This window comes from Ixodes scapularis, unplaced genomic scaffold, assembly GCF_016920785.2.
Source record: "Ixodes scapularis isolate PalLabHiFi unplaced genomic scaffold, ASM1692078v2 PGA_scaffold2__306_contigs__length_199485367, whole genome shotgun sequence".
NCBI classification, from domain to species: domain Eukaryota; kingdom Metazoa; phylum Arthropoda; class Arachnida; order Ixodida; family Ixodidae; genus Ixodes; species Ixodes scapularis.
The window spans coordinates 194,808,018-194,826,463 of record NW_024609857.1 but is presented as its reverse complement, the minus strand read 5'-3'; the positions used below and the strand labels follow the sequence as shown (position 1 = coordinate 194,826,463).

The following is an 18,446-nucleotide window of genomic DNA, read 5'->3' as shown; positions in this document are numbered from 1 at the left end:
CCGACACGACCTTTGCAGTGTTAGACCCCTGCCCGCCGAAGACTACGTGCTGGGTACGACCAAGCAGGAAGGACGTTACCCAGTCCAGCAGGTTGCCGGATAATCCTATGTCGAAGAGTCCCTGCAATAGGATGGAGTGGTCAACTTTGTCGAAAGCCTGCTTGAAGTCGAGTATGACGAGCTCGCGTGGTGTACGTCCATCTAAGGAACTGCTGATGGCGTGACCCGTGGTTGCGAGAGCTAGCTCGCAGTTCCGACCGGGGCGGAAACCATATTGGTGCGAAGAAAGCAACTGGTGTCGCTCAATGTGTTCCAGTAAATGTCGGTTAACTATTCTCTCCATTCTTCTGCATAAGATGGATGTAGTTGATATTGGCCGGTACGAGGACAGGAGTGACTTGGACAGCCCACTTTCCTTGTATATCGGAGTGACTTGGGCAGTCTTCCATTGTCGGGGGACAGAGTCGGTGGCAGGTCCAGCCTTCTGAAATGGGTTTATACGCTGCAGTACTTCTGCAACGTCTTCCTCACGCACATCGAGCGATGCAAGTGGTGAACTACAACGGGGCGTGTTGGGGGGTAGAGGTGAGGGGTTGCCAGGGGTGATCCAAGCCGATGAGAAGTGGTCTCTGAAAAGTTCCGCTATGGTCCCGGGTTCTATTACCTGGCTTCCGTTAACAGGACGGGAGGATGATTTTCTTTGATTGTTCATGGGCCCAAAAAAGCTTTGGGAAGTGGATGGCTTTCTCTGCAATCGACTCCATATAGGCCCTGTGTGCAGAGTAGATTAGTTTTTTTCAGACTTTTCTGCGCTTGCTGCGCTGTCCTGAAGTGGAGTGGATTTTTTGTCATACGTGCTTTCTTGAATAACTGGCGCTTCTTACGGGAGAGCCGAATGATATCTTGAGTGATCTATGGTCTCTGCCGGGCAGTCTTCATCCTTGTGGGAACACATTCTGCTTCTATGGCCGAAAAGAGATCTAACCAGAGGTCGTAGGCATCGTGAACACAAGGCTCCTCGGTCACCAGGGACCAGGGTGCAAGGTGCAGCAGGTTTTGAAGGTGCGTTCCGTCAGTCTTCGAGAATTGCTGGGTTCGCTTCGCATGCGGACCGGAGTTTGGCGGCTTGAGTAGGCTCTCGAGATAAATTCCGTGGTGGTCGGAGGCAGGGGGACTGGACTCAAGGGAACAGCTCGATACAAGTGCTGGATTGTTAATGAAGGCCAGGTCTAGGAAGGACGTTTTCCCAGAGTGTATAATATAGGAGGGCTCCACACAAACTTGAAGGAACCCGCCGGTCTCTATGATATAAAGTAGCATATCATCACAGGGGGCCGATGGGATGGGAGCAGATGGATTCGTCCAGTCGATATGCGCGTTGAAATCTCCCAGCACACAAAGGTTCAGGTAGTTGCCCATTCCAGCCGGTTTGAGAGATTCGCCGAGCAGATCGTAGGATGTAGACTGTGAGGTTGGGGGCCAATAAACACAGCAGATCAGCACTTTTCCCCGGTGGTGATTTACCTCGACGAATACAGCCTCAAGGCGCTCATGCTCCAGGTCCTAGCGCTTTGGGAAGGTCATGTGGCGAGGTACCGCCACCAGCACACCTCCTCCATTCGAGGCTCGGTCCTTCCTAAAGATAGTAAAATTTTCCACATCCACAAGAAGCCCGTCAGGTATTGAGGAATCAAGCCAAGTTTCACAAACTGCAAATACTGTGTCCGGGTAGGATAGCAGAAGAGTGCGGAATGATTACTAAATGATTGATTAGCTTGCTGGTGGTCCCCCAGAAGGCGATGGGGACGCGAGCGGGTTGCCCGTGTCCCGAGAGAGGGGACTCGCTCCACTGACTTTGGAGGAGGCAAGCGTCCCTTTTTGGGACCCACGGAGTGAGGGGAGCGATGGACTGAGGGCTCAACAGGGAACTCGATGTGTTAGGCTTAACCTCGCCCCTCGGTCCTCCAGGGAAAACGGCCGCGTTGTGTTAAAGGAATTGTCCGGTCAAATTTTGTATGCGAGAATACAATTGAATATCATTGTTATTGCCTGGAGACGCATCGTACGTGCCATATCTGAATTGTATATGCCCCTCTGCATGAGTAATTGAATTTATACTGCTCCAATCGCGCCCTAGCGTAAACGCTGCTTTCGGTGGCAACATTGGAGCTCTGACGTCACACAACACAAAGCGAGCATTTCTGTCTCATCGTTTGCCATCGAGCGTGTTTCGTTTTTGCTGTTGTGCTCGACTTGTTTCGTGGTTGGGTGAGATTTTTGTTGTGCGGTTGGGTGCCACAACCACCGGGCAGCACATGCGAGCCAAGACATGACGTTCCACGCTTTTCCGCGAGACGTGCAGTGACGAGGGAAATGGATCGTCGCCGTGCGTAGGGACTGGGTTCCCGTCAAGATCGAGATCCCGCTTACGCAGCAATCATTTTATACACCGAAGAGAGCTATCAGCTGATCTCTAAGCGGACAGAAGTCTCGTAAGCTGAGGTATGATGCTGTGCCAACGATATTAAACTACGTCCATCCACTCCTCGCCGAAATCGGATCAAGTTGATTATACAGCGAAACCGAAACCAACAGCTAGACCACCTGGAAAGGATACCAGAAGTTGTATTTAGCACACGTGCAGCCAAATTTTGTTTGACCCGCATGTGAAAATAGAGCGTGGCTACGATTCACCAAGCTTGTCCAAGTCAGTTTGTGAGGGTAAAAGCGCTAAAAACAACGAACAAGTAAAAGAAACGAACAACACAGACCGCTACTTGCAAGTTGCAACTGAAGTTTATTCTCACAAAACACACATATATATATACCCCATGAAATCGCGACAAGTACTACAGAAATGCGACATCACCCAATCAGTGTTCGTCTGTCCGCTATCTATTTTACAAAATATTTTATAAAATCGTCCCATTTTGCATTGGGACGAGCGTGGCACCCGTGCTGAGCGACCTGTTTTTAGCAAAGTGTGACAAAGATATTGAAAGCCGGTTGGATAAAGAAGTTATTCGTGTTTTTAGGTATGTAGACGATTACCTGGTGTTTTTTCGTTCGAAGAAGGGATCTGATAGAGAAGGCTTCATTTTGAAAATGTTAGGCGTGTTTAGGGACAGTGCATCAGGGCTCAGTTCCACCAGTGAAAAACCCGCGGATGATAGCTTACAGTTTTTAGATCTTAAAATTTTATTTCGGAATTCACATGCCTGTTGGTTTTGTTGCCCTAGGGCTAAGAAGAGGGTGTTACCATTTGATTCTAATCATTCAAAAGTAATAAAGAAGGACATTGCCTCTACATGCCTGAGGGCTGCCTTAACGAAGTCTTGCCCACATAAGATAGAATACAGCTTTAGGTTGCAGGTAATGAAGCTAGAAGAAGGAGGCTTTCCACCTACGCTTCTTGTGGGGGTGGCAGAGGGTCTGATAAAGAAACTTCGGGGAGGGTGTGGTGTTGTAGGAGAGAAGCCAAGGCGTAGGCCAGTTGTCATACCTTACGTTCATAAGGTGAGCCACAATATAAAGAAAGTGGGGCAGAAACATGGGGTTCCCGTATTACTCTCAGCTCCTGAAAAACTGGGCAGATTGTGTAAAAAAGTGGGACGAGGGGAGACACGCGTCGGTGTCTGTCAGAAGAGACATAAGACCAGGTATGTGGTGTGTAGCGAGGGCGTAGTTTACAACATCCATTTATCATGTGGCAAAGCATAGGCCAATCGGGACGTTGTATAAATGATAGGCCCAGGGAGCATGCACTGACAGTTCGATCGTCGCCCTCGGAAAATCTGGCTGTGCTCTGTGACAGATGTGGGTGTGTCCCGAAGTTCGACAACACCATTATGTTGGCCCGAAACCGAAACAAAATGACAAAGGAGATATCCGAAGCTTTTTTCATATCCGAGTTCGTTGAAGGAACGTGTGTCAGCGCTCCATCTAAAGCCCTGTTTGGCTCTGAGGTGGCGTTTTTAAAATCTTTCGTAAAGCAGATAGCGGACAGACGAACACTGATTGGGTGATGTCGCATTTCTGTAGTACTTGTCGCGATTTCACGGTGTATATATATCTGTGTTTTCTGAGAATAAACTTCAGTTGCAAGTAGCGCTCTTTGTTGTTCGTTTCTTTTACTTGTCCGTTGTTTTTAGCGCTTTTACCCTCACAAACATGGATCACCCACTAGCCCAGGTGCAAACCCTTCTTTCGTCCAAGTCAAGTGACGACATGCATTTGAACGATTCGCCGTTTGCCTTCGACCCGGCCGCGGACATCGCCTCTGAGAAAACGACCCGCAGCCTCATCACCGATCCTGTGGATCCGCCGAAATGTGTACCCAGATGCCGCTTCGTGTACCTAGTTGCCGCTTCAGAGGCGAAATCTGCATCCTTTGCTTTGCAAGCGCTCCTAGTTCGATCGATGGCCGTCGCAGTTAGTGTTTGCGCGAAACGGCAAACGTTTGCTCGAAGCTTATGGCTATTTTCGAGTAATATCCTGCTAAAAGGTTGCACACGCTTGGGAACTGCATTAAAAGAACCGTATTTCAGTAGGGAACAGCCTAGGAGACTATATAGTTCGAAACAAAATACAAGACATCCATCGACCAACGCCTATTATCCCGACCATCCGACAAACCTTTGCTGCCTTTGCGTTTTTGTGACGTCACGCAGCAGCTACGAATGTCAGCCATTGACACCGGCGAAATTTGGGGTGCAGTTTCGTACATACGCTCATGAAAGGTTTAATAAAAGGCTCAAAGAAGAAGAAGCCTTAGCATCCGAACGTTTGTTTCCACCGCTCTGTATATATTATCTTGAATAGCAATCCTGATAGCTCACAAGCGACTTGTCAACTACAGATTTGTGTCACGAACTCAACTACCGCTATAATCATCCGGCGACCTCCAGTCTGGTGACGGACTTCTGCCTTTCTACGGGATCACATTCGTTCTCGATATGCTAAGAACGACCCAGGTATCGCATCACTGAAGCTGACTCGTCTGTTACCCGCGTCTTCAAGGAACTGCGTGGCTTTCACCGGCAACAGTCATCACAAGCGAAGACGTCTGCCTCACCCAACTGCAGCAAGTATTCGCACTTTTCGTTTGCCACTTTACCATGCCTGTGAAAGAGTGCATAGCATGCTCAAAACTGCTGCCTGATGATGGACGCTTTCTAACCTGTGTAGAATGCTCTTTTCCGTACCACATCGGTACTCCTTGCTCAGGTGTGGCGGATACTACGTTCCAGGTTATGGGAACTAAGAAACGAGAAAAATGGCGCTGTCGGTCATGTCGCGCGAAAGACGGACGGGAGTCATCGGCCCCTGATAAGGTCTCCTCACAGTTAGATATTACGAACCTGTCAGCTCAGTTTGCTGAAGTGAACGAAAAGCTGGATCAACTTCTTTCACTTAAGGACAAAGTAGATAGTCTCCTTGGACTACCAGCCCAAGTGAATGACCTGTTGACCTTAAAAACAACATTCGAAGAAATGAAGGCCACTGTGAACGAGCTGAAGACCTCCGTGGAGTTCAACTCGGGCCAATATGACCAGCTACTTGTCGAAATGACAACAAGTAAAAAGGAAATAAAAGACCTGAAAGCAGAGATGACTCAACTGAAAAATGTTGTGTCTGAGAACGCTGCATGCATCTCCCATCTCCAGGTCGAGTTAAACGACGCTGAACAGTACAACCGCCTGCCTAATTTAGAAATCCATGGCATGCCGGTGTCAACCAATGAAGACCTCAAAAAATCCCTCTTTGACCTCGCAGACAAACTGTCAATCACATCTTTTCGACCTTCTGACATAGTGGCTGTCCACAGGCTCCCAAGCAAAAGAATAAGATCCCCCCGATTTTGGTTCGATTTTCGTCATCAGCTGCACGAGAGATATGGATGAAGGCACGTGGCGGTCTGCGCGAACTCGCACAAGCGAGAACTCTACCCCAGCTTTATTTTAACGAGAATCTCACCCAAATCAACCGAAACCTGTTCTGGAAGGCTCGAACACGGGGAAAGGAGAAAAGATTCAAGTATGTTTGGGTTCGAAATGGCAAGATCTTTGCCAAGCGGCAAGATGAGGCAACCCCAGTGAGCATCAGCTGTGAACACGATCTTGAACTGATAAACTAAAAGGATATTGGATCCAGAGAGGACCGTCTGATTATGGACTGTGATGACTTTCGTACTTTTGTTTCATTTTCAGAAGTACAGAACTTTTTTACAAGTTTCAAAGGTAATACTTTTCGTATTACCCATGTTAATATCCGAAGCATCCGGAAATACTGGGACCATTTTCTCGCATTAATCTCCCATTTTTGCTCTTGTTTTGATGCTTTTGTACTGACCGAGATTAACATTTCTTCGGACAGTTTCTCTAAGTATAAAATACCAGGCTATCAGGTGTTTTCTTATACTCGTCCAATGGGAAGAGGAGGGGGTGTGGCTGTGTTTATAAAAAATAGTTGGTCGGTGGCCGAGTTAAAATTTTCATTCCAACAGGCAGAAGTAGTTACGCAGCACTTAAGCACTCCTTTGTTATCCCTGGTCCTTTTCTCAATCTATCGTCCCCCGTGCTGTAATGCACGGTTATTTCTGGCCGAATTAGATTTAGCTTTGTCCACTCTTTCATCTGAAGAGCTTGTATGTGTAAACGGCGATATTAATATCGACTTACTTCGTCCCACAGTGACCATAGTCGCAGACTATCTTGATGTTTTGTCTAAATGGGGCCTAAAAGCAACAATTCAGAAGGCAACACGGGAGGAATTTATCTCTGGCCAGTTGGTGGTATCTAACATTGATCATATAAACGTACGAGCACAAAACGTAGTAATTCAGTCTGCAATTATTGAAACGAAACTTGCTGATCATTATTTTGTCTGTTGTTCATTAACACTGATATCTAAGCCATTGACTTATGTTGGCGCTGTGAGGGAGTTGTCAATAGTTGATCCCAGGCACTTCGATAAACTTGTGGAGCAACATGACTGGAATACTTTTCTTCTAACTACATCTCCAGCTGACGGTTATGAACAGTTTGTAGCTCAGTTTAACCTTTTTAAAAAGGCGGCTACACGCACTGTAAAAATTAAACATCGTAACATAGACCAGAAATGGATGTCTTCAGAAATATTGGCAGCCATCAAAGAAAAAGATCTTTTATGGGCACAGTCAAAACGCTCCCCCGGTAACACTATGCTACGATTGAAATTTAAGCAATACAGAAATAAGGTTAATGCCATGATTCGTCAGGCCAAACGCATGCACTTTAGAAATAAATTTAAGGACGCTCGTTCGGATATAAAAAAAACTTGGCCGCTCATCAACGATCTCCATGGTACGAAGAAGTGCACTAAAAGCAATGATAGCTACCTTCTTTCGCAATTCTCTACTGATGCACAGAGTATTGCTAATGAATTTAACAATTTTTTCTCTCAAGTATCAGGCATTGCAGGGCAACACCCAGTTTCATGTACCTTAAACAAAAGTGTCTTAGACTCGGCTTATCTTCCTCTTCTCTCTGAAGAAGAGCTTAGGTCCATCCTTTTTAGCCTTAAGCCCAATAAATCTCCAGGTATCGACGGTATTTCAGTTAATGACTTGCGCAGAAACTTTGAAGGGATTAGGGCTGTTCTACTTTCGATTTTTAATCACATAATATCTAATGGTATCATTCCATTAGCAATGAAAACAGCTTTCGTGATTCCATTATTCAAGGGAGGCGCGCGAAATAACGTAGAACATTATAGACCTATTTCCATTCTGTCTTGCTTTGATAAAATCCTGGAAAAACATATGTGGATAACTATGAATAGCTTTTTAGATAAACACAGTTTACTATCTCCTTATCAGTACGGATTCACACAAGGCCGAGGTACTCAAATGCTCCTTGAGGACTTTTCTGACATGCTCAATTTATCTTTTGAACGGAATCAAGTTGCCTGCGCACTGTTCCTTGATGTCCGCAAGGCATTTGACAGTGTTAACCATCACGTTTTGATAACAAAGCTTTCAAAGTTAGGCTTTCGAGGTTCTTTTTTAAGTTTAGTGGAAAACTTTCTACAGGATAGGCGTCAATGTGTTTCATTTGGAGGGTATCAAAGCGGATTCTTTTCAATCAAAGCGGGTGTCCCCCAGAGCTCGGTTTTTAGTCCACTGTTATATAATCTTTATGTTAATGACCTCTCCATGGTGGTACCAGTTTCGCTATTTCAATATGCTGACGACACCGTTATTTTATCTAGAGCGTCCAATTATTCAGATGCCTTTTCGTCTTTGCAAACTGCGGCAATTAAAACTATGGACTGGTTTGAAGCTAATTTAATTAAAGTTAATGCATCCAAAACGCAGCTAATATGTTTCCACAACCCTTTGAAAAAAGTTAATATGACCTGCTCTTTACGATTACATACGTCCAGGTGCCTATCATGTGCATGTGAGCCTATACAGCATATATCTTCTATAAAATATCTTGGCCTATTCTTTGACAGTGACCTAGCCTGGAACACTCATCTTGCTCATGTGTGTAAGAAAATTCGTGCAGTGTCTTGTTTGCTATACAACATGAGATATTTTATGCCACTATCCGTTCGAAAAATTGTTGTACATGCTCTTGTTTACAGTGTGCTCCGTTACGGTATTACCGTGTATGGTCATTGTGCTCTGCGTTGGCAAATTAGAATTAATTCAATTCTGCATTCTTTGCTAAAGAACATTTCCTATGATTTATACCTTGATAGGGACATTGATGTGTTTAAAGCACTGCATTTGCCTGATTTTAACTCGCTCTTGATGGAAACTGTTGTTCACAGGCATTTTTGGGATAGTCAATTTAAAGTTCCATATGTCCCTTCTCGTATTCTTAGACCCAAAGAGCGTTACCGGATACCTCGATGTTCGACAAGATTTGGAAAAAGAGCTCGGAGTTACTATGTACCAGCATTTATGAACAAACTACCTTCTAGTATTCTAAATTTAAGAACAAAATACAAGCTCAAGAAAACCCTGAGAAATTTTAGATCGTAAAGTGCTCACTAGTTTGCTTTTGTTATTCTGATTTTTTGTGTGGATTTTATTTTACATGTTTCCTTTTGCAAACGGCATGGTTTCACTGATTTTAAGACGCTGCCAGTCAAGCCCAATGTGGCTTAGGCAGGTCAGACTTAACATACGTTATGTTCATTTGCAATAAAATTATTATTATTATTATTATTAATTAATAACTGGAGATCATATATCAAAATAAAAATGGTGTTTGTCTACATGAAGACAAGATGAAAAAGCGCCAAATTTTAAGTACTTTCGGTTTCGACCCTTCGGGCCGGCCACGCGGTTTGTCGAGTTGCCTGGCCAGGGCTGCGCCAGCAGTTTATAAAAAATGTCATTCAGTCGTCTTCCGCACCACGATCACGCAAAGAAGTAGTCGCGACAATACCATGCTCAGGAAGTCTTGGCTTTTTTGTGAGTTCGAGGAGTTGATAAAATTGTTTTGCCAGTCAATACATGACATCAGGCACGTAGCCAGGATTTTGTTTTGGGGGGGGGGGGGGGGGGCGCCCATGACAAAATGCTGTATGAGGGGGAGGGGGGAGAGGAGGGTCCTAGCAAAATGGAAGATTTCGGGGGGGGGGGGGGGGGGGGGGCGGGTTCCATGGGCCTCCCCCCTGGCTACGTGCCTGCATGACATATTAAAGTCACCTATAGGATAAGAACATTTCCATTTATGCTGCGCAATGCCGTCTCGAGCCTATAGCTAAATTAGCCGAGAAAGAAGCGGGGTCTGTTTGGGGAGGTATGTAAAATTACTTATAAACATATTCTTAGCTTCGTTAGTCTGAATTTCAATCCAAATTGATTCGTAAAAAACCTCCAAATTGGGCCTGCTACGAGTCACCATATTTTCCTTTACGGCTACCAATGCGCCGCCACCTCAACGCTTTTGAGTGGTCTCATATTCCCGATCTCTTCGATATACATGGGCGTACCAACCGGGGGGCAAGGGGGGGCGCTTGCTCCCCCAGTTTTCAGAGGGGGGGGGGGGGGGGGCGGCAGGGCATGTGTTTTTGCCCCCCCCCCCCCCCCCCCCCCCCCCCCCCCTGAAACAGCCGCCACTGGGCAGGGCAAACACACTGGCCGGCGGCGGCCAATGAATACCAAGGGCATCGCCTCCCGGCCCCGGGGGGGAGGGGGGGGGGGGAAGTTGCTGTCTGGTTTGCCCCCTCACTCAAAAACAAGTTGGTACGCCGCTGTCGATATGCCTTAAATGAGGGCGAAAAATAATCCGTGCTTGCAATTTCAGATCCAAGTCATGTTTCGCCGATACAAATAATGGAATAGCAAAAAGTTAGAAAAGAACCCCTGTGCTTTCGCAGTCCCCGTACGTTTTGGTAGTGGATATCCGTGAGGTTGGGGTCTCACTCTCTACGTTCACACTCATCATACACGCGGCTTTCAGTCAGCCGGCCCTGGAATTTTCAGAAAGGGCAGCGCTCCTGCCAAATGTTCGGGTCGAACAATGCCTCAATGCCGTCGTCCACAGCACCGACGTGGAATGAAGGGTACCCCCACCATACCGTGTCTTCAGCGTTGTGCATCGAAACTCCCTTAGGTAAAAAAATTGACCGGGATGTTATCTGACGTCTGCCGAGGAACAGGTGGCGTCCAACGTGTCACGAAAATCTCACTGGAATGTCGCACAGACTCCGATGCGGCGGTAATCCCTCCATTCTGAGAGCTTCCCCTGGAGAATGGCAGCTGGGGACTGGAGCCCGGAGGAACAAAGTCCAGGGACCCTTCTCGCTGTTATGATGTCATGAGGCTTTCTGATCTTAGAAGAAGAGGACATCCAGTGAGTACGCTCGCAGGAGGTGGCACGCCCTGTTGCGTTTGGAGTTGACGAGCATTCGCCATAGCTGCCGCTTTGATCCCGTATGTATTTATTAAACAGTTTGCTTAAACCGTCCTCCTCAGCTTAACTAGCAACATAACATGGTGTCAGAAGTGGTGAGCAGCTCAACGTCCATATTTTAAATTTAACAAGCAACAGCGACAACAATATGGCATCTGCTTTCCTACAACCGCCGGCTCCGTTCCATCCTGGTGACGACCCAGCAAGAGCATGGGAGGAGTGGAAGTCATCGTACCTTATCTTCGAGGCAGCCTGTGAATATGGATCGAAGCCTATCGCAACTCGGAAAGCTTTTCTGCTCCACTGCCTTGGACCTCAGGCAAGACGAATTACGCAAACCTTTTCTCTGCAACCAACAGAAGATGGTCAAAGCGGGCAAAGAGAGAATGCAGTAGATTACATACTGCACGAATTCGATAAACTGTATGCACCTTACAAAAGCGTGACACAAGCAACAGCCATTTTTAACACAATGTGCCAAAAGCCAGAACAAACCATTGACGAATTTGTAACTGAGCTAAAACTGCAGGCTCAGAAATGCGACTACGGAGCTCAAGAAAACAGGCTCATTGGTGATCGTATCATCATTGGGATACGAGACGTGGCTTTGCGCGAACGGTTGCTTCGTGAACCGAGTCTTACCCTAGACAAAATCATTTCAACCTGTAAAGCAGCTGAAATCTCAAAAAAACACATGAATGATATTCAGAAAACTGAAGACGAAGTTAGAGTTGATGGACTCTATCGTCAGCCATCTAGCTTCAGAGCAGCGCAACGAAGTTACCGACTATCCGGACCACAAAAAGACCAATCCAGCAACCGACAGCAAATTTCATGTTCGAGATGTGGTACTTACCATCAACCCCGAAACTGCCCAGCTTACGGAAAGCACTGCCTTTCGTGTGGAAATTATGGACATTTTTTCCGAATGTGCAGCCAGACACAGCAGAAAACCTACGGATATCGACGTGTTTCTGCAGTAGAAGAAACTTCCAACTCATCCCTGAACAATGACCGCAATGAAACGATCCATTTGGGAGGCATAACAATTGGGCCTCTTCCATCAACCAAAGCAACCAAGTTTGCGCAAACTGGGACAGAGCTGGAGAGGCGGTCAAAGAAAAAAAAGGGCATGCTGGCATCTCGCCCCGAAGAGGGACAAGGCCTGATTTCAGAGTTGGTGTTGGCAACGGCAGAAATGCAGCGAATGTCTTTGGAGCACGACAGAAATATCGAAGCGAGCTTTGGCCGTGAGCAGGCCCTTCAACGCGAGTGCAAGGCAGCTTCGGCTCTCCTGGGGAAGATGCAAGCGCAGCAAGCAGAATTTTCTCATGCCAAGTATCAGGAGTCTGAAGCATTGAAAGCCCAGTTAGTTTCTCTAAGTGGGGATTTGTCAAAGCAGCTGGAGCTTGTAGATGCCAAGGTGGAGGAAGCGAACACCCTGAAGGAGAAGTTTGAAGCATCTCAGCTTGAGCTCGAACGGTTTTCTGCCGAGTACTGCATCTTGCAGGATGTCCTTCTTCAAGACTGTGGCGAGGACCTGCCGCTAGTTCAGAATGATTCCGAACAACGAGAGTTCAGTGCCTTTCAGTACCTCAAGAAGCTGCTAGACATCGCAAAACGCAAGAGAGAGGCCCTGGAAAACCAGCTTGCTAAAAAAGAGGAGCAGTTCAATATACTTCAGCAAAACTATCAGTACTTAAAGGACCGGTACCAGTGGCCGTTAGAAGATCTCGGGGCATTCGTCCGGAGCATCATCGAAGCATTTGTCCGGAGCATCATCGAGCGCACCAACCAGTCGTCAGAAGCTGCAGTGTCTCTTGAAGCAAGTCAGCTGGAAGACTTGAACCGTATGCTGGCAGTGCTTCAGGAACGGGTCACATCCTTGACAGTTAGGAACGAGCTCCTCGCTCAAGAAAGTCAGCAGTGGAAATCATCTTGTAAAGATGCGAGTGAAAAAATTAGATGCCTGTCTAATGAAAGTCACCTCCGGCAGCAGAGACACGAAAAGGTGGCGGAGACTTTGAGAGAGAGAGAGAGAGAGAGAATGCTGTTAAGTGTAACAATTCGTCGCAAGCGGAAGCAGACGGAAGCTCCTTTACCGAGAAGGCAGAAACAGAGTGCGAGAGGTTAGACGAGAAAGTCAGCAGCCTCCTAAAACGCAACGGAAAGCTAGAAAGCGAAGCCGACATTTTGTGGTCAGAACTTTCCTGCCTGGAGGAGCAAGCTGAGATGCTCATCAGCGACAACAAACATTTTCAACAGCTAGCTGAGAACTTAAAACAGGCACGACAATGCCTCGAGGAGGAGTTGAAGACTCAGCGCGAGCAGCACGTCAAGGCCACCAAGGAGATGGAGAAAGAGCACTGCACTGCGCTGGACGAAGCGGCCAAGTGTGAGGCAGCACTATCAGCGCTGAAGACAGACCACTCCCAGCTGTCGGATAACTATAACCACATTGTATACAGACACAGGAACCTGCAGGAAGAGTTTCACGCGGCAGCCCAAGTGAAACGCAGTTGGGAGGACAGGTGCGCTCAGCTCACAAAAGAGTGGGCAACAGCCAGACGAGATATCGCAGTCTTCGCGGAGCAGCAGGGCGCCGTGGGACAAAAGACCATGCAGGAGCTGCAAGAGCTGTGGCAAGCAAATCAGCAGTTGCAAGAACGCTTTCGCCTGCTCAAAGACAAGCATCTCAATGCTGAAGAACGGTTGGTACAGGCGCCAAACCAAAAAGTGGAGGCCTCGATGGAACATGTCACCGAGGGCACAGGGGGTACAGCGAGAACTTTGGAGGCACCAGCAAGCCGAGTCGAAATAGAGGAACTCTTCCGGTGGTACGAGTCCCTTTTGAAACAGTCTCGTGCCGAGGAGAACAAGTGAAACCAGGACAAGCAGCAGCAGAAACACATCGAGGACTTACAGGCGCAACCGGTACCACACCAAAGAAGCACATGGAACAGCAGAAACGAATACAGCTGCTGAAAACTATTTCCCTACAGTCTCAAACGAAGCTGCTGAAGATTATGTCCTTACAGTTCCAAATGGCGAATCACTTGAGCACATTTCCACGTCTACAAGGTCAACATGTGATAACCAAAAAAACAAGAAGTCGACGAGTTGTGGTGAAGCCGCTATGATACAGAGACTGACGAGTGCCGCGATCGCACTGCGTTATCTTCAAAAAAAAAGAAAAGAAGAAGGGGGGCGTGTTATGATGTCATGAGGCTTTCTGATCTTAGAAGAAGAGGACATCCAGTGAGTACGCTCGCAGGAGGTGGCACGCGCTGTTGCGTTTGGAACTGACGAGCATTCGCCATAGCTGCCGCTTTGATCCCGTATGTATTTATTAAGCAGTTTGCTTAAACCGTCCTCCTCAGCTTAACTAGCAACATAACACTCGCACTGTTCTCCGTCAAGCCAGGCGGAGCCGTTGAGTTGCCACGGGCTAGTGGACCGGTGAGATCAAAACCCACAAATCGTAAAAATGGAGTGGAGTTGCCTTTAATGCCCTAGAAACCTTCGGCCATCCAGGTGACTTCGGTAATTTTGCAGAAGGGCTCGAACGCCTTGCGTACTGCGTTGTTCGACACATGGGATGGGACCCAATGAACCTTAAGGCTGCTGTCCCACGGCAGCCAGCCATCTTGAACAAGGCGTTAGTTCAACCAATAGATGGCGACACGCACCCGTGGGGTGGCCAAAACATTGGTTCAGAGTGGGATGGCTCGAGCACCATCACGTGCCCCTCGTGGCCTTGCTCGCGCCGCTGCCAGCTGTGCTCAGCTAGCTCAACTAGCGTGGCCCAGCAAACGAATGTATGCGAGAATGTCAGGCTGGGTAGAAATTGTTCTCTGATATAGGGAGATGCGGTTCGGCGGTTGTAACGGGCTTTCGCAATAAATCTTACCAAGAAGGATTCAACTGTTGATTGACGTGTTAATATTCTATCAATGAAAATTTCTTCTGCAGGAATGCACGCTCAGTAGACTCAATCTTCCAAGAAACCAGTGGAAGCGGACGTCAAGTAGACTGCTTCGCGATTTACGGTACTTACCTCACCATTTTAATGACGACTAAAATAACGTCACGAAATATTGTGTTTCACGGGGTTCGGAAGATGTTGTAAACGTTGTTACATTATGGGGGGGGGGGGGGGGGGGGGGGGGGGGGTTCCCAGAAAACAAACGCCGTTGCAATATTTTCGGAAGTACCGACACACATAATGTTGTAAGTACAGCTTAGGAGGAATATGATGAAAACCATCAGAAGATATGGGAAGACGTTTATTTGCAATGAAGACGCTATGAATGAACGGCGTTTAGCGACGGCAAGTCATGAGCGTTCGAGAATTTATAAGTTCACGTGAGTGCTAGCTATGGACATGCGTTTTTGTTGGGGGATGGTGTTGCGGTGATGACCTGATATCAGACGACTCGCGGCAGACGAACAAGCAAGTTTCTTCTCAGCGAATGGTAAGTGTCCAGTGTCAAGCACAACTCGTGGCTACCGACGGTGTCGACGTTTCGAACACTTACCGCTTTCGACAAAAGTCCTGGCACCTGGGCTAACTTTCTGCAAAGACTCGAAGTCTTCTTTGAGTCCAACGCCATCATGAACAGTAACTGAAAACGATCCACTATTCAATCGGTGGGTGGCGAAACGTATCCGCATCTGCGGAGTCATGGGCAATGCGTACTCTAAGTGGCTGGAAGTTTATACGATGAGTGCCACGACGTCCAAACACGTCATTGATACGGTCTCTTTTTTACCTACTTTTGCCCTACCGAAAATACTTTTCTCTGATAACGCGCCAAATCTTGCTTCAAACAAAATAAACAAGTTTTTGAAGAAAAAAACCGGCATCAGGCATCACATTAGTGCACCATACCTTCCTGCAACTAGCGGGCATGCAGAACAGATGTTGTGCGAAACAAAAAAAAAAAAAAGCCCTTTTGAAGCTTACGGAAGAACCAGTTCAGTGAACAATCGCCAGATTGTTGTTCCAGCAGCACGCGACGGTCTCATCTTACACGTAAAAACACCCGCCGAAGCAATGTTCGGCGGACGAAGAGCCACATCCCTCGATCTCATGATACTATGGCTTACGAACGAAGATCGATAGATTCCCAGATCGGGAGGGGGGGGGGGGGGGGGGTAATTGCAGTTTATTCGATCGGACAACTCGTCTACGTAAGGAATTTCAGCGGAAGTCGGGCCTTCCATGTAAAACTTGAGTAGAAAAGGCTCTATGTTGGTTGACCGGAAGATGTCATCCCTCTGAATAAGTTGGATATCAATGCCCTTGAGTGTAAATATAACTAAATCACAAAACTCTCTTTGTGTATTGGGTAACTGCCATGGTATTTGATAGTAGAAGCTATGGTGGGTGATTTGGACCTTACACACCAGGCTACTTTTTTTATTTTTCGCCTCATACTCTTTCGCGGTTTAAGTGTGCTTCAAGAATCTTTTGGAACAGGGACACTTTACGCCAACGAGACCATTTGTTCCAAGTAGTCAATCAGGGAATTCTGCTAGAAATCCGTCCCTCCTATTAACGAATAAGCCGCACTTCTGCACAGTGCAGTTTTCCTGTTCCACGTACAGTTTTAAAGCAGCATCCTCATTGATTCTACCATATTCTGTTGCGGGTGGAGAAAGTCTTTGGGTACACGACGCTTGAAACAAGTCTGGCACTGTACATTGTGGTTCGACACCCACTAATGTCGTCGTCCTTATAGAACCTCATCATTTAATCATTACCTCGTCACCTCATATTGCTCTTCATCAACAGTAAGTACAATAAGCTACCGCCATATTACAATCCAAGAATTGAAAAACTGTATCGTTCAGTCCTTCAACAAGTTTATTATTCATATAATGTTATTACGTTACATTACCTCGAGACGATCGACGTCCATCGTCGATCTTCAAATACTTATACTTGTATATAAATTAGACGCACAAGGGGGGGGGGGGGGGGGGGGGGTCGGTGGCCGAGTGCATGGTCTAGCACACACCAGCTCGGAGCACTTGGAGCGCGAAAGCTCGCGCTGCAGAAGCCACCACGCCCCTGTCCGTTTCGATCTGGAAGAGCATCGTACCGGCGTGCGGTCGTGTATTACTACTGCGTGGTGCACGTTAAAGACCCCAGGTTTGCGGTTGTACCGCACTGGCTAAATTGCTCATCTACAGCTGAGAGTCAGACGCCCACTATGGCGGACTAACTTCCGGCTGTATAAACATACATACAACAATTTGCAATTAGACGCATAATAACAAAGAGCACAGCGTGCCGCCTCTTTTCTTAGGATGCCTTTTTTTAAACCAGCGCAAGCTCGGGCGTTCTCTCTTTTGAGACGGTTAGAACGGTCGCACATAAAACCCGCATTTCTCCTGCCCGGCCGCTCCTCTCATTATGTGTAGTTGGTTATAACTAAATAAGCTATAATAATGGTGTATTGTTCATATTTACTTTCAGTTTCGGTCAGGGAAAAGGATTCGCGGGAACTAGAGCAAATAAATTAACTGCGCTTAGAGTATCGGCACTCTTTTCCCCGACAGTTTTGTGAACGCCAACATTCTGGTGCTTGTGCAGAGCAGGCGCAACTGTCGATCGTCATGATTCAAAAGTGCGACATCCTCAGCATTAGATTCGGTGTTAGGAAGCTCATGTAATTTTGCTTTGCTTTGTCGCACACTGTTTAAAGTAGAGGACGGAAAAGCGTTTTTTGTGATTTCAGATAAAGCTTCAAATACCTGGCAACCATGATTTTAAGCCACAATATGGCCAAGCGTCGCTACTCTGACGCGTAGCCTATTTAATGACACTATTCATGCTCTTGTTCAAGAGGCTTGTAATACCTGGCGGGGCCATGACGTAAGCCCCGTGGATTTCACAAGCCACTACCTTTTGACACCTGCCTCTTCCTTATTGTTCCCGCTTGTGCCAGTAAATTGGCTACGGTTCAGACTAACGACACTTGGCCATATTTTGGCTTAAAATCATGGTAGCCAGTTACCTGAAGCATTATCTAAAATCACAGGAAACGCTTTTCCGTCCCCCACAAATGTTTAAACAACCCGCGACAAAGCATTGCAATATTGCATCAGCTTCCTAGCGCCGCATCTAATGCTGAGGAAGTTGTACTTTTGGATCATGACGATCGGCAGTTGCGTTTGCTCTGAACAAGACCCGAAATGGCGGCGCCCAAAACAATTTCGGGGAACGGAGTGCCGATACTTAAAGCTCATTTAGTGACTCCAGGCATGAAGTGAACTCGGGTGTATTATTTTCCTCTTCGTCTTTATTGTTTATTGATTTCAATCATATCGAATAATGAACACATTATATCACGCTACGCGTGTGTAATTATTTGTCTTAGATTTATTAACCTGACCCAGCACTTAAACCATTCATTTATCGATAGTAAATCTTCGAATATATTTTTTTTTTAAATGTGAAGGTAAAAAGACACGGAGATTGATGATGATAAAGACGCCAACGCCGCCCTCGGAAATTTTTTGAAC

The 18,446-nt window shown here is 46.8% G+C and overlaps 1 protein-coding gene and 1 pseudogene across 1 annotated transcript; one reads left to right on the top strand and one right to left on the bottom strand.

The window, feature by feature from the left end:
* Positions 1–912: 912 nt before the first annotated feature.
* Positions 913–1,743, bottom strand: LOC115323204 (annotated as a pseudogene).
* A 9,642-nt stretch (positions 1,744–11,385) lies between these two features.
* LOC115323203 (centrosomal protein of 83 kDa-like) lies at positions 11,386–13,796 on the top strand. The gene is made up of 2 exons (XM_042291650.1): positions 11,386–12,832; positions 12,991–13,796. Exons 1-2 carry the CDS (start codon positions 11,386–11,388, stop codon positions 13,794–13,796), a joined length of 2,253 nt encoding a protein of 750 aa, XP_042147584.1.
* The last annotated feature ends 4,650 nt before the right edge of the window (positions 13,797–18,446 follow it).

Bases quoted from the DNA above. Each gene is read 5' to 3' on its own strand.
- LOC115323203 (XM_042291650.1), top strand. From the start codon at position 11,386: ATGTGCCAAAAGCCAGAACAAACCATTGACGAATTTGTAACTGAGCTA. The intron at 12,833-12,990 runs GTCAGCAGTGGA...ATTCGTCGCAAG, and splicing joins CGAGCTCCTCGCTCAAGAAA to CGGAAGCAGACGGAAGCTCC.